Consider the following 14500-nt stretch of genomic DNA (forward strand, 5'->3'; position numbering starts at 1 on the left):
CGCATCACACATTTTTGTAGTAGTAGTAGTAGTAGTAGTAGTAATAGTAATAGTAATAGTAATAGTAATAATAATAATAATAATAATAACACAATCCCTGCCAATGCTTAATAATAATATAATCCCTGCCAATGATCATTTGATTACCACTTACCTAACAGGCTTTCTACCTATTAGAGACAATGATGTCAATTTTAGGTTTCTTCTAGAAACTTTTCCACCATAGAACCCGATTTGTACAAATCATTTGTTCCAAATCATTACTATATATTGTGCAAAATGATCCATGGAACATGAAACTAACTAACTAATCAATCTTACAACATATATACGATTTGAAAAATTGTAATTGCAACTTATGGCTCAAAGATGAATAAACAGTCTCATGTGTGTCACAGCATAGCAAAGCAGGCAAGAAGCTCTGGGAAGAGAAGTTTAACACTACAATTCAGGTTTCTCTGTCAAGTGAATATTGGTTTAGTACTACTCACTGATAATGGACACGAAAATATAAGGGTCAGTGCAAATCATTAATAAATCAATAATGTATTTTAATATGCTTCCATGCTATTAATGTAAAACAGTCTTTTGGTACAGTGAAGGTTTTTGAACCTATTCAAAAATAAAATTCTTGCAAAGAAAACAAGACACCACTATCACCAAATTTCAACAGAATAATATGCTGTGCTTCCTGAAAAATTGAACTATTGCTACTATTTGGAAGACAAGTTCACCTACTTCTTAGGACATTCAAAGTACAGTTTAGAAAAGTGTGTTCAATTATATCATATCATAGCTACATTACAAATATTCTACACAAAAAAAGATCTATTGCTCTGTTGGCAAATCTGATTTTTCTATCTCTGGCTGTTAGGTTGAAGATTTTCCTGAAGACCTATAATACTCATTGTTTTAATAATTTCAACCAGATCTTATTGAAGTTCTCATGTGTAAGACCACCAGACATAGGACATTATATTAATAAAATATTTATGGTTTTTATGGAGATGCTACCATATGTGTTCCTAGCAGACAATGATAACATAAACAGTGAAGGTTATATTGGGATTGGCGATTCATATGCAAACACTTTAATGTAAAATATCACTTTATTGTCTCTGCAGGAGACATTTAACAGTTTCAACTGTTTTATGACAAACAGCTGCTTTACAGCAATAGTAGTAAAAGAATAATCTAAAAATATATTGCATCACACAATTAGTTATACAGAATATGCATAAATGGAAAACAACAGATACAGAGCATCTCTGTACGTACAGAAATACATTTCTTTAAAGCTTAAATAATAAACCCTTGAATGAACATCCAAAAACCTCTGAGGTAAGATAGTCTGTCAATTTGAAGTCATAAAATCCCTTGTCACAATGCTAAAAGAATGTGCACTTCAGACATAGTTTTTTTTTCTTTTTCATAATTGTATTTTGGTGTGAAGCTCCAGTTAGCTTGAACCATTTGAGTTTTCATTTAATATTTTATTGTTAAGGAGAATCCTATCAAGACACACTGCTGTTTCGGACAAATGTGTCCTATGGAAAGAATAAAAGCCCAGCAAGACATCTTGCAATAATGTGTTCTCAGAACAAATTAAAATCTAATTTGTACAACGAATAAATAGAATACAGTTTTCTGAAATGCACAGTAACAAATGTTTTTGCAACTTTTTTTATATTCAAACAAAATAATTAACATAGATAATTCATTTATTATATAACTCTGTTTATGCCAATTAGAATAAAATAAATGTGCCCCTCATGGAAGAGTATCATTTTAACTGTCACTAAAGGGTTTCAGTCACAAAATTAAAATATAAATATCTTGCTTACAATGATACTTTGTACCCACATCATAGAATTCTTTGAGTCTCATTTCTGAGCTCTACATACACAGTATGGTACACCAGTCACAAGCTATTTGTACTGAGGAGTTTAAGCACTCCACAGCTCATTTAAAAAGAAACTGGAATTTTGGCTTATTCTGTATAGTAATTATTCAATGGAATGAGGTTTCACAGTACTTTATAGGTACATGAAAACAAACCACAATGTAATCACATTATAATTTGTGGCTCAGGCACTGAGCTTGCAATGGACTTGTGAGGCAATACTTGGCCACCATTTACATAAAGTTCATCCTTCACTATTACATCTTCACCAAGAACTGTAGTATTCTCCATTCTTACCTGAAATCATAAAAATACACTTAATAATTTCACAAAGTATGGGGCCACGCAAGTGATTTGTGCGTTCCTCTCTCCTACTCCCCAGACACACTCAAACACTTGCACGCAGTAAGGGGGCAGAGGGGCAACTGTTCAACACCAATACAATGTACTACATAGATAACCTTTCTCATATCATTTTTTAAATTTTAAAATGCGAAAATACTTCTCACAATATGAAACGAAAATATAATAAATTGGTATTATGAGCTTGAGTGAAACACACTGCTGTTTTACCATTGATTGTGTCCGTCCTAAGAATAGTTATAATACTTGTTCATTCGGCAGTACAATACAATATTTCAGTCCTGAAGTGTCATAATTTTCCTGCTTCCAATAAAATGATAAGCAGTTCATAGCACATTAACTCATTTAGTTTTGGCAGCTTGAAATTACTGTTTAGCAAAAATGTCATTACATCTTAAAAATTGTTCTATGGGTTAGCACATATTTAAAATACTACCTTCCCACACTCAACACACAGTGAACACTAGCAGAGTGCCTATAGGGTTTATTTATGCAAACCACATCTAGCACTAATAATATTCTCAATTAGATAAATTGGAAGGACTTTTGTCTATCTTAAAGAGCACTAATATGTAATTTTCAATTTAAATCTGTGTATCTGGGACTGCCACGACCTTAAAAAGATTAAGAAATTTTGTCAGGCACCTACAAACAGCTATAGAGAGGCAATCCACAACCACATGTTTTGGATGATAATTTGACAGCTCCCTGCACATGCAATCTATGAACAGCCTACAATACATTCTGTACTATCCAAATTGAGTACTATTCAAATAATGCTGCACAGCATAATCTGGGTCTCTACTAGTCCAGTGTACATGTACACAGAACATCTCACTCAATGGAGAAGACCTATCTGTGCAGTCGCTTTGATTCTGGCTGAAGTCTGGATCAGGGCCAGCAGCAGTCATGGCAGTACCTACCTACTTCTTATAGGTCAGCAATGCATAAATTCGCATAGCCAATAGGACAATTCTTTGACATAGTGCCGAAATTGAAACCACTGTCAGTGTATTACTGAGTTTTGAAAGAGATATTTTGTTATTAAGGCAGCAAGTACTATAAAGTGGACTGATTTAAGTGAATACTGTAGGAGAAGACAGATTGCTACTTACCATAAAGAAGACAAGCAAAGTTGCAGACAGGCCCAATTAAAATACACTTATATAAAGCTTTTGGTCACAGCCTTCATCAGAAAAAAAAACCACACACACACACACACACACACACACACACACACACACACACTCACTCACTCACTCACTCACTCACTCACTCACTCACTCTGCCAAATCCAGCATCTCGGGCCAAAATGCAACATCATGTGGGATGCAAGCAGCAATCTGGAGGGGGCAGCAAGGGAATAGTGGTGCACGGGTGGGGAGAGAGACTAACTCTTTCCAGTGGAGTGTGCAGGGACTAGACTGCCCCAACAGGCACAGCATCAGGAGGTTGTGCGGCAGGGAGGTGGTGGTGGTGTGTGTGTGTGTGTGTGTGTGTGTGTGTGTGTGTGTGTGTGTGTGGGGGGGGGGGGGGGGGGGGAGCTAGGGACAACGAGCAGATGTGGTTGGCAGAGGGCAAATAAACAGGGTGGGAGATCACAATGGGGAGGGGAGGAGAGGATAGGATTGGGGGGGGGGGGGGGTGGAAACTGTTGCATGGAGGGTGTGGGCATGGTATGTTGACATAGGCCAGGATAATTACAAGAGTGGAGAATGTGTTGCACGAATAAGTCCCATCTGCGCAGTTCAGAATAGCTGATGGTGGAGGGAAGGATCCAGATGGCTCGGGTAGTGAAGCAGCCATTGAAATTGGCAAGGGATTGGGATTGGGAATGGCACAGGGTTGCACCAAGATTTTGCAGAGGTTGGGTGGCTGATGGAAAACCACTTTAGGGGGGGTGGAAGTACCTCAGATAGGATGTCCCTCGTTTCAGGGCATGACGATAGGTAACCAAAGCCCTGGCGAAGGATGTGGTTCAGTTGTTCCAGTCCGGGGTGGTACTGGATGGTGAAGGGGCTGGATGTGGTGGGAGGATTGGGGGTGTGACAGGAAATGGCATAGGAGATCGGTTTGTGGATTAAGTCTAGGGGATCGTGCCTGTCCGTGAAGGCCTTAGCGAGACCCTCATCATACTGAGCAAGAGAATTTTTGCCCCTGATGACGTCATCGATTGGTGCATGTCTCCTGGATTAATTGCAGAGACACAAAAATGTACCAAATGTGGCAATTAAAACTACTACATAATTGATCTGTGCAAGCACACTGAGTAACTGGATTAATGTTTTTTAGTTAAATCATGGGAGAAGGTAGGTGGATCAATGTTTATTAATAACAGTCGCATATTCGATATATTAATAAACACTGATCCATCGACCTCCTCCCATGAATTAATTAAAAAACACTGATCAATTACTCAGTGTGCTCACGCAGATTAATTGCATAGCAATATAGAGTAGAGAAATATTTCACTGCTTTTTCGAAAACACTGTATCTTAGGTTGCGATGCTGTCCTTGGTTTGCAGATACTAGCACAGTTTAAATAGCAGTTATTCAAACAAGGAGCAATTGAATTTATAATCCTCATTTACAGCAATGTTTCGCCCTTTCTTCTGAATGTATTACTTCAAAACAAACAGCTGACACACCTTCCGTTGTTTCCATTATACCTCACAACAAGTGCTGACAACATTCCTGCACGAAACACATAAGTACACCCCTGGCCCTATTCTAGATTCCTGCGAGTCCCACAGCAGCTACATCTACACTCCTCAAAATCACTTTATGATGTGCTACAGATGGTCCTTATGGTCCTTTGAGTATTACATTAAACTCTCGATAATATGGCCCTCAGTAGTCCGGCCTCTCAGCAATCAGGCCAACATGCAGCCTCTAGTCGATCAAGCAGAAATGACGCATACAATAAATAATTCTTGTGTGCAACAATATTCTTAGTTAATAACAACGTTAAACAACGCTATACAGGTCTGAAATTGTGGCTTTCCGTATGGTTCAGTATCACGGCTTCTCAAAGGAAACATGTTATGCTAGACCCTCAAGCAGAAGTCCGAAACTCAAGCTAAACCAAGAGTCTTTGCAGAAAGCCACTGCTCTTGAGTACACTGTCAGATGAGCAACTATTTATGACCACACTTAAACAGATAGAGAGAGAACCATAAGAGTACAGGGAAGTTATGATGAAACTGATGAACAAGAGGGCACAGGAGGGGTGCTGAAGCTGTAGACATCTTCCTGGAGTACATTATCCAACAATTAGAAACATGGAGTACCAGTGTCACGGTTGTATAGTCATTGTGTGATAAAAAATACTGCATAATTTAGGACATGTTTCATAACTATTCTCAACTACTACTGAAAAATCCAGGATGGACTACTGGCCGTAAGCTTTATTTGTGACAGTGTTTTTGTTGTGCCTATCTGTGACTCAGCATCTCCGCTATACGGTGAGTAGCAATTTTCCTTTCCTCAGTACATTCTATACTACTACTATATATATACATGCTAAAAGACTAAGTTTTCTATTAAAATGAATGTATCTTTAGATTTTAAGTGATGTACCCATATGTGCAAGGAATAGCCGGATTAGCAAGAGTCTAGTATACTATCATTTTCGCCTTGCCTACTCCATTCGCAAGAGGTGAACACTACTAATGTTAGGTCTACATTTGTGCTCAAATTTGTTTGTTTTTCCCCTTATCACCATTTCAGGAAAAGTATTTGCGATGAAGTTACATGTTTGCCACCTCATCTTGGAATTTTAACAGCAAACTTCTCCATATATGCCCAATCCTCCTTTTGCAGTGTATGCCACTAGATTTTAATGAGAACCTCCATATGCCCTTATGCTAACTAAATCAACCTGTGAGAAACTGGTACTTTTTTTTTTGGGGGGGGGGGGGGGGGGGGGCTTCTCCATGCGTCTATTAATTCTTAATTCTATCGGATACAGGTTCCCAGCTGACAACGAATATTCAACAATTAGACAAATCACAGGTTGGAAAGCTAGCTCATCCAAGAGTTCATTTCACTTCCTTCGGGTTCTTCCAAAGATATATCAATATGGCACCTGGTTTCCCAACAACCAGCTGTGTCTGATCATTCCACTTTAGATTACTTCAGATATTATTCATAAATATTTTACAATTGTTAATGCCTCCAGTGTTTGTTCACTAATTGTGTAATAAAACAACAATTTACCACTCCTTGTCCACAATATATTACATTTATTTATTTTGAGGATCAACACAGGCAGTGCATGCTAGAAGTACTGATCCTATGCAGGTCTTCATATATTTCCCCTATAATTGTCAAGCGATTTCAATTTGTTGTATGTAACAGCACCAACTGCAAACAATCTCACTGCACTTCTGATGTTAGTCATCCTATCACTTAAATATATGAAACGGTAATGGGCCTGAACACCTGCTTGTAGTGAGCCCCAAGTTACTTTTATTCCATACAGTTTCATCCCATTAAGAACAATGTATTAAGCTGTTTGTATTAAAACATCCTGAATGCAGTTTCAAAGCTGATTCATTATCCAGTACGTTTGTATTTTCTTCATCACCTGACATTGTGGAGACGTGTCAAATACCTTCCTGGAGACCAAGAGTACACCAGTAAGCACATCTGCCTGACTGTCCTAACTAAGTAGTAAATGTGTAATCACAGTACTCATTTGCCAGTTTTAAAATGTGGAATAACTGTTTGAGCATAACAACTCAAAATTATCCAAAAAGTTTATTTTGTACATTATCACAAATCCCATTCAACATTAACATCTAGTATATTAAACATCCACCACAATATTCAGTCAAAATGCACAGTACCAGTTGGATAACTTACGAATTGATAGTTATACTTACCCACTGACCAACAACGCTGCGCCACCCAACGATGCAACCATCCAGCCATGAATGAGATCGAACAGTTGCACCACGAAGAATAGTTGACCGTTTTACACATACACCATCCTCCAACACAACTCCAGGTCCTATGGTTACATTGGGACCTATGCGGCAGCCCTCACCTATTCGCGCACTTGGATCCACTAAGACATTACCTACAGCACCTGGTCCAGAGTAGAGTCGGGTGGGCTCCTTCTGCCGCAAAGAAGTCAAGTAGAGGCACATTCCTTAACAAGAAAAATAAAATGAGTTCAATTTTTATGAACACAGTTACACACATGTGGAGAAATGTAAATATGGAAGGGGTGAAGGAGGGGAGGGGGGAATTGATGTGGAAAGAGGTAAGAAGGGTAGGTGTTCACATCTGTCAAGCTCTTGAGGAGAGCGAACAACCACCTTCTTTGCAACTTTTTCTCTCTCTTCTGTCACCAAACCTGGAAAATGTCCCAAAATGATCATAAATATACAATGTGAGTTATGTAGCAGGATCCTTGGTCGATAAATTGCAATTTCTTAGAAATCTTCCACTATTTTTTGGTCTTTCACATGTCCATCCAACCAATTTATGTAGTTAGATAATAGGCAGTTGTGACAAATTACAGTAACCATAAGGACTAACAATAAGGAACGTCCTGGCAGATTTAAAGTGTTTGCTGAACAGGGACTCAAAGCAGGACCCTTGCTTTCAAGGGAAATGCTCTTCCCAACTCAGTTACCCACCTCAAGAGCTTTAATTCAGCTAATGTCTTTCTCCTAGCTCATTTATTATGAGCATTGTCCAGAAAAGGCAAGGTTTCAGGTTAGAGACACGTCCAACACAGTCTTGATCTGTCACAAAGTTTCAAAATAGCACAGACTCTGCTGCATATGAAAGATTCACTCTAGAAATATTTGAGACTCCTTGTCTATTTATGTGCATTTCATTACATGATAATAGGAACCAGATAGTCTTCGCAGTAAATGTTGAACAGCCTCAGTAGGATACAGAGGAATTTTTGAAACGAGCCATGGGGTTTGACCTGTGACACCGGAAACATGCGACAGCTATCCCCATCCCAGCAGGCTAGGCTATAAACGTTGTTAGTACAAAAATTTCAAAGGCTCTCAACATTTACAAGTTCTTTTTGTATTATAAGAAGTCGGAAGTATGCATATTTTTAAATCTTAGTACATTTATGAATGCAGTTAATCAAGTTCACAGTATGTATGAAAACAGTAGCATGGAGGAAGCAGAGAGATGAGCACACACTTCCTTTTAAAGGACATCATTGTTGACTTTGAAATTCACTTTAATTGCAAACACACTGTCACTTCAGCCTTTGTGTAATGTTCAAGTAGGAAGTTATATTTAACTGGACCTCCATATGCAAAAAAAATTGTTGGATATTTCTATCATTATTATTGCTTCCCTTTTAATGTTCCCAAAAAAGACCCTTTATGAGTAGCATTAATACTTTCATTTTCTATAATTTTTAAATTGTCCTCCCAAAAATGATTGAATCGTTCACTTTACCCCATGTCTCATATGTTCAAATTCTTCCTTTTCCTAATATAACCACCTCTCTGACTCATTCTACCAATTCAAACAAACTTTTATCTTTCAATAATGAACTGTTGCTGTGGAGTGTGTACCAAGCCAACAGTCAACTCACTGTTATATTAGTTCCCACATCCAAACAAAAACGGATTGGATGGTAACTCGAAATGACTTAATTAGTTAACTCAGTTTCTAAAATATGGTAAAATGACACAAGAAATATGGCAGAAATTATTTATTTATGAGCCAATAAAATGGCTGGATCGAAAAATAAGTTTGAAATCACAGCCACAACAATAAGGATCACTGCATCTCAGTGACTTACCTGTGAGAAAGTCTTTAGGCTGACCAACATCCATCCAAAATCCTTGTAGCTCCATTGCATACAACTGGCCTTCTTTTGCCATGTCAGGAAAAACTTCTTTCTCTATGCTTGTTGGGCGTAACTGAATACGTCTCAGGACTGATGGATTTAATATATACATCCCAGCATTGATTTTATTCGATACAAATTCTTGAGGTTTTTCTATAAAACTGTCAATTCGGCCTTGTTCGCCATAGACTACAACACCATACTTGGATGGTTCCTCTACCTTTGTTACAATTATGGTACCTTCTTTACCATGATTTTTATGAAACATTACCAGGTCTTTAAACGGAAAATCACATATAATGTCAGAGTTTAGGACAAAAAATGGTTCATTGCTAGTAGTTAGAATGTCTTTGGCCAGTGCAAGTGGCCCAGCAGTACCCAACGGTTCAGTTTCATGGGAAAATACTAGGCTTACACCTAATTTTTTCGCTTCTTCACTCAGTTCCTGTTCCATCTGTTCAGCGCGGTACGATACCGCCAAGACGATTTCCGACACTCCAGCTTCGACTAATGCTTCTATCTGATGCAATAGCATAGGTTTGTTGGCGAACTCCACTAATGGTTTGGGGCGACTTAAAGTAAGAGGCCTTAGTCGCGTCCCATAGCCTCCAACCAATATCAGGGCTTTCATGTCGTCTATGTTACTTTCCTTCGCGGGCATTTCAGGCAAAGCTAATCCTGCAATTAAAGTAAATTCTTTTTACGATCACAATGTATTCAAAAGAACTCTCATTTTGTTGAAAGTTTTATATGAAATTCTTGTATTTATTCATCACAACAAATAAGATATACTTACTGTTTTCTCGTAAACAAGCGCTCGTTGACAACTGCACCGCCTTATCTCGCTCTCGGTGCGCCACGTATTCATTGCGGATTTGTACTGACGTCGATATTTCTTAGCAAACATTTTACTTGACACGTGTAAATAATAAGTCACAAAAGAGCTGTCTTAGCAACTTTCACAAAAGTTATCACACTGCCAGCACAGCACTTATCTCAACTAGACATACGCTCCTTTGCGTCGTACACACCCCAAAAAACAACATTGACAGCTAAATTCCGAGAAACACCAATAACACAGCACTTAAAACAAACCAAAGAATTTCGCAATGTGACAATGCCATGAAGATGTCAATGCGGCTGGTAAACTATCTGTGACAGAGAAGTTCATTCTGTTTACTTCATCAGTGTTAAGATATTATAATTATTCGACGTCTGTAGATTATGAGGCAAAATCTAGGTTGGAAATTTTTCTAAATGCTCATCTCATCAACTATATAAGCTGATATGAATTGGCTGTGAGTAAGGTCCATTAAATGTCAGTTAACAGTGGTCGTCACATTACGGTAAGTCAATTCGCCACTACCGAACGGCGAAAGTAGTGGTGGGCAGGAAATCGCGTATCTGTTAGAAATCGCAGTGACTGAGAAGTCACAGATATCACAGTAGCAACTTTACAGAATCTAACTGCGATTTCAGTCACAGTTAGCAGTCGCAAGTAGTATTTCACATTAAAAGACGTGAGCCATCTATTGGTCGAATTTAGCACTGCTTTCTGCGATTTCAGTGACAAGTCGCAACTAAGAGTCGCAAGTAGTAACTAAAAAGCGCGGTTAACAGTGGCATCTGTTGGCCGAAGTTCGTACTACGTCCATCTCTGCGATACGCTATGGAGTCTAACTGCGATTTCCGAGACAAGTCGCAACTAAGAGTCGCAAGTAGCAACTAGAAAGCGCGGTTAACAGTGCCATCTGTGGGTCAAAGTTCGTACTACGCCCATCTCTGCGGTACGCTATGGAGTCTAACTGCGATTTCCGTGACAAGTCGCAACTAAGAGTCGCAAGTAGCAACTAAAAAGCGCAGTTAGCACTGCCATCTGTTGAGCAAAGTTCATACTACGCTATTCGCTACCGAGTCAAACTGCGATTTCTGTGACAAATCGCAACTAAGAGTCGCAAGTAGCAACTAAAAAGCGCAGTTAACATACTTTTCCTAGTGTCATCTGTTGACCGACGTACGTACTTCGTTATGAGAGCCTTGTGCCTCACGAGATCGATGTGCTGTGTGTGCATATGGAAGGGCTTATTTCAATAGTGGTACAAGTCCATTTTTGTTAATTTTGAGATATAGAGTCGTAAAGTTAAATGAGTGCTGAAAAATCTGCAGTTGAGATACCAGAAATATTCAAGCATATGGCTTCTTGCTAGAGATGAACCTTTATTTATGTTTGTTTGGATCACTTATTTCAGAAGCATTATAGACAGAAAAGTGTAGGTAATGGACTTGTACCACTATTGAAATAAGCCCTTCATATTATATGACGACATGCACATTCAGCATCAGTTATGGTTGGTCAAATACTGCTGTGGCTGTATATTAATAAGAAGCAACATTGCCTTTTTCTCCTGAAAATATCAAGTAACGTAACAAATGTGTTTGATTCTGCTTCCAATATGACAGTTTTGGTTAATACTCCACATGCCTACAGGACTTTGCAATGTTAACACAGAAGAACTCAGACATCTGTATAAGTGTAGAGAAATGAAAACAGTCATATGAATGCCTCACTTTTGTTCCGACACAGTTCAAGACTCGGGAGAAAAGTTTTACACCTGGTGTTCTACATGGCAACTTCACACACAAGAACTTTTTGCCGACACTACTACCACCTACATAAGTAAGCTTTTCCTGTGTCACTTTCAAGTAATGCACTTAAGCTATTCCTGATTTAACTGGAAGATCTGTACTTCCCACTTTCATATCAACAGCCTCAAAATGCATATTGTAGACTTCGGGATATGTTACAGGTCAGTGTCACACCAATGGTGTGGAGAAAGGGGGGGGGGGGGGCGGCACGTCGGTATCCAACAAGTGTTTACCAATAAATAAATGGCGGAAAATTACGGGTATAGGACGGCTTAACATGTGGAAAATGAGATTTTTATTATTCACTTAATGTATTTAACATTTATTATTCCTTTAAAATCGCACAACAACTTCAATAAAACACTTTAATCAGTCACACACTTATTTCATAATTATTTCACTTTTAAACTGCAAATCCTCTAAGAGCTGTCTTGAATCTTCACGAGTCTCTCTCAACAGCCTTGATGTGGATAGATATGTACAGCAACCAGTAATCAGTCAGAACTGCGTCTGCAAAAACACAAGGATTATTAAACAATTTTTGCTGTCACTAATTACTTGCAATATAATTGACAGAGTAGATTGCTAATATTTGCTATATCACATTTGCTATATCACATTCGCAAGAACGATCTCACTGAAGTAATTAAGTCCATCAAAACGCTTAGAAACTAACCTCTCGTCTGACGAAAACGGTCTAAAGACTGACAATTTCTTCAGATCTGTTGACAATGATATTTTGAATTATCACTTTACTGAGTGACTGAAATGTAGTTCAGGTACCTATGAACATAACAATATGTTAGAATTCATTTTCTAAACACGAACTATTACGGTACTGTGCGGCTACTTACATATTAATTACACTATTAATATTTTCACAGTTGTTTCTTTAATACAAAATTAAAGCCAACGGAAGAATAAACGTAAAACATACTTACAAATGACAGGTTTGTTGAGATGCAATTTTCTGTGTGGACAGATGTAACTTTTTCATACGGTGGTACGTCGCAGAAATCGCAGGAGTCACAGAAATCGCAGAAATCGCAGAAGTAGCAGAAGTCGCAGAAATCGCGGAAGTAGCAGAAATAGCAGTGGCGGAGGGATACGCGACTTAGGTTCCTTAACTGCGACTATTAACTGCGACAAATCACAGTTAAGAATAACAGATACTGAAAAGTAGCATTCACAGAGATCACTGATATCGGAAAATCGCAGTTTAGCCCATCACTAGGCGAAAGTGATCTTACGAGCTACAATCTGCGATACAAAAAGTTAGAGTATTGTATCGAAATTGGGGAAATAAAAACGACAGACTTTATTAATGTACAAAGCAAACTCCTTAACATGGGTTCTTCAATAATTTTGTGTGGCGAAGTGTTGAGAAGTGGAACAACTTTCAAAACAATCTAGAGAAAATACATACGAACAAACATCAAAAAATATTTTTAAGAGAATAAATACAGCTTGCTTATACATTAACTTTAGGTTTTTGTTCCTTACGTAAGTAATAACATAAACAATTGTATCTTTGTCCTTCATTACAGATGTCTTCTCACTTAAAATGATAATTAATGAAAATTTCATTCTCAAATGATGTTTTCATTTATGTACAGTGTGAGTGTCAGTTCTGTCCTCTTACTGTAAAGCCTAAATAGTTTATCGCTTTCAAGCATCTGACCTCGCTTGTTAAAGAACACTCAATGAAAAAAAGAAACAAAAAAACAAAATCCACTACTACAAATTGAGTGAGTTCGGCGAAAAAAGGTTGACATTGCCAGTCTACATTTTATATCCTCTCTACTTCGACCATCATAAGTTATTTTGCTCCCCAAATAGCAAAACTCCTTTACTACTTTAAGTGTCTCATTTCCTAATCTAATTCCCTCAGCATCACCCGATTTAATTCGACTACATTCCATTATCCTCGTTTTGCTTTTGTTGATGTCCATCTTATACCCTCCTTTCAAGACACTGTCCATTCCATTCATCTGCTCTTCCAAGTCCTTTGCTGTCTCTGTCAGAATTACAATGTCATCGGCGAACCTCAAAGTTTTTATTTCTTCTCCACGTATTTTAATACCTACTCCGAATTTTTCTTTTGTTTCCTTTAATGCTTGCTCAATATACAGATTGAATAGTATTGGGGAGAGGCTACAAACATGTCTCACTCCCTTCCCAACCACTGCTTCCCTTTCATGTCCCTCGACTCTTATAACTGCCCTCTGCTTTCTGTGCAAATTGTAAATAGCCTTTCGCTCCCTGTATTTTACTCCTGCCACCTTCAGAATTTGAAAGAGAGTATTCAAGTCAACATTGTCAAAAGCTTTCTATAAGTCTACAAATGCTAGAAACGTAGGTTTGCTTTTTCTTAATCTTTCTTCTAAGATAAGTCGTAGGGTCAGTATTGCCTCACGTGTTCCTACATTTCTATGGAATCCAAACTGATCTTCCCCGAGGTTGCCTTCTACCAGTTTTTCCATTCGTCTGTACAGAATTCGCATTAGTATTTTGCAGCTGTGACTTATTAAACTGACAGTTCGGAAACTTTCACATCTGTCAACACCTGCTTTCTTTGGGATTGGAATTATTATATTCTTATTGAAGTCTGAGGGTATTTCGCCTGTATCATACATCTTGCTCACCAGATGGTAGAGTTTGGTCAGGACTGGCTCTCCCAAGGCCGTCAGTAGTTCCAATGGAATGTTGTCTACTCCCGGGGCCTTGTTTCGACTCAGATCTTTCAGTGA

The 14500-nt window shown here is 38.2% G+C and overlaps 1 protein-coding gene across 1 annotated transcript; it reads right to left on the reverse strand.

Moving 5' to 3' along the window:
* Nucleotides 1-1138: 1138 nt before the first annotated feature.
* On the reverse strand, nucleotides 1139-10239 carry LOC124711418 (mannose-1-phosphate guanyltransferase beta). Its single transcript, XM_047241484.1, has 4 exons — nucleotides 9901-10239; nucleotides 9057-9782; nucleotides 7153-7421; nucleotides 1139-2200 (listed from the first exon to the last, which is right to left on the reverse strand). Exons 2-4 carry the CDS (start codon nucleotides 9763-9765, stop codon nucleotides 2069-2071), a joined length of 1110 nt encoding a protein of 369 aa, XP_047097440.1. The 5' UTR covers nucleotides 9766-9782; nucleotides 9901-10239; the 3' UTR covers nucleotides 1139-2068.
* Nucleotides 10240-14500: the final 4261 nt, after the last annotated feature.

This window comes from Schistocerca piceifrons, chromosome 1 (assembly GCF_021461385.2).
Source record: "Schistocerca piceifrons isolate TAMUIC-IGC-003096 chromosome 1, iqSchPice1.1, whole genome shotgun sequence".
Taxonomy (NCBI): Eukaryota; Metazoa; Arthropoda; class Insecta; order Orthoptera; family Acrididae; genus Schistocerca; species Schistocerca piceifrons.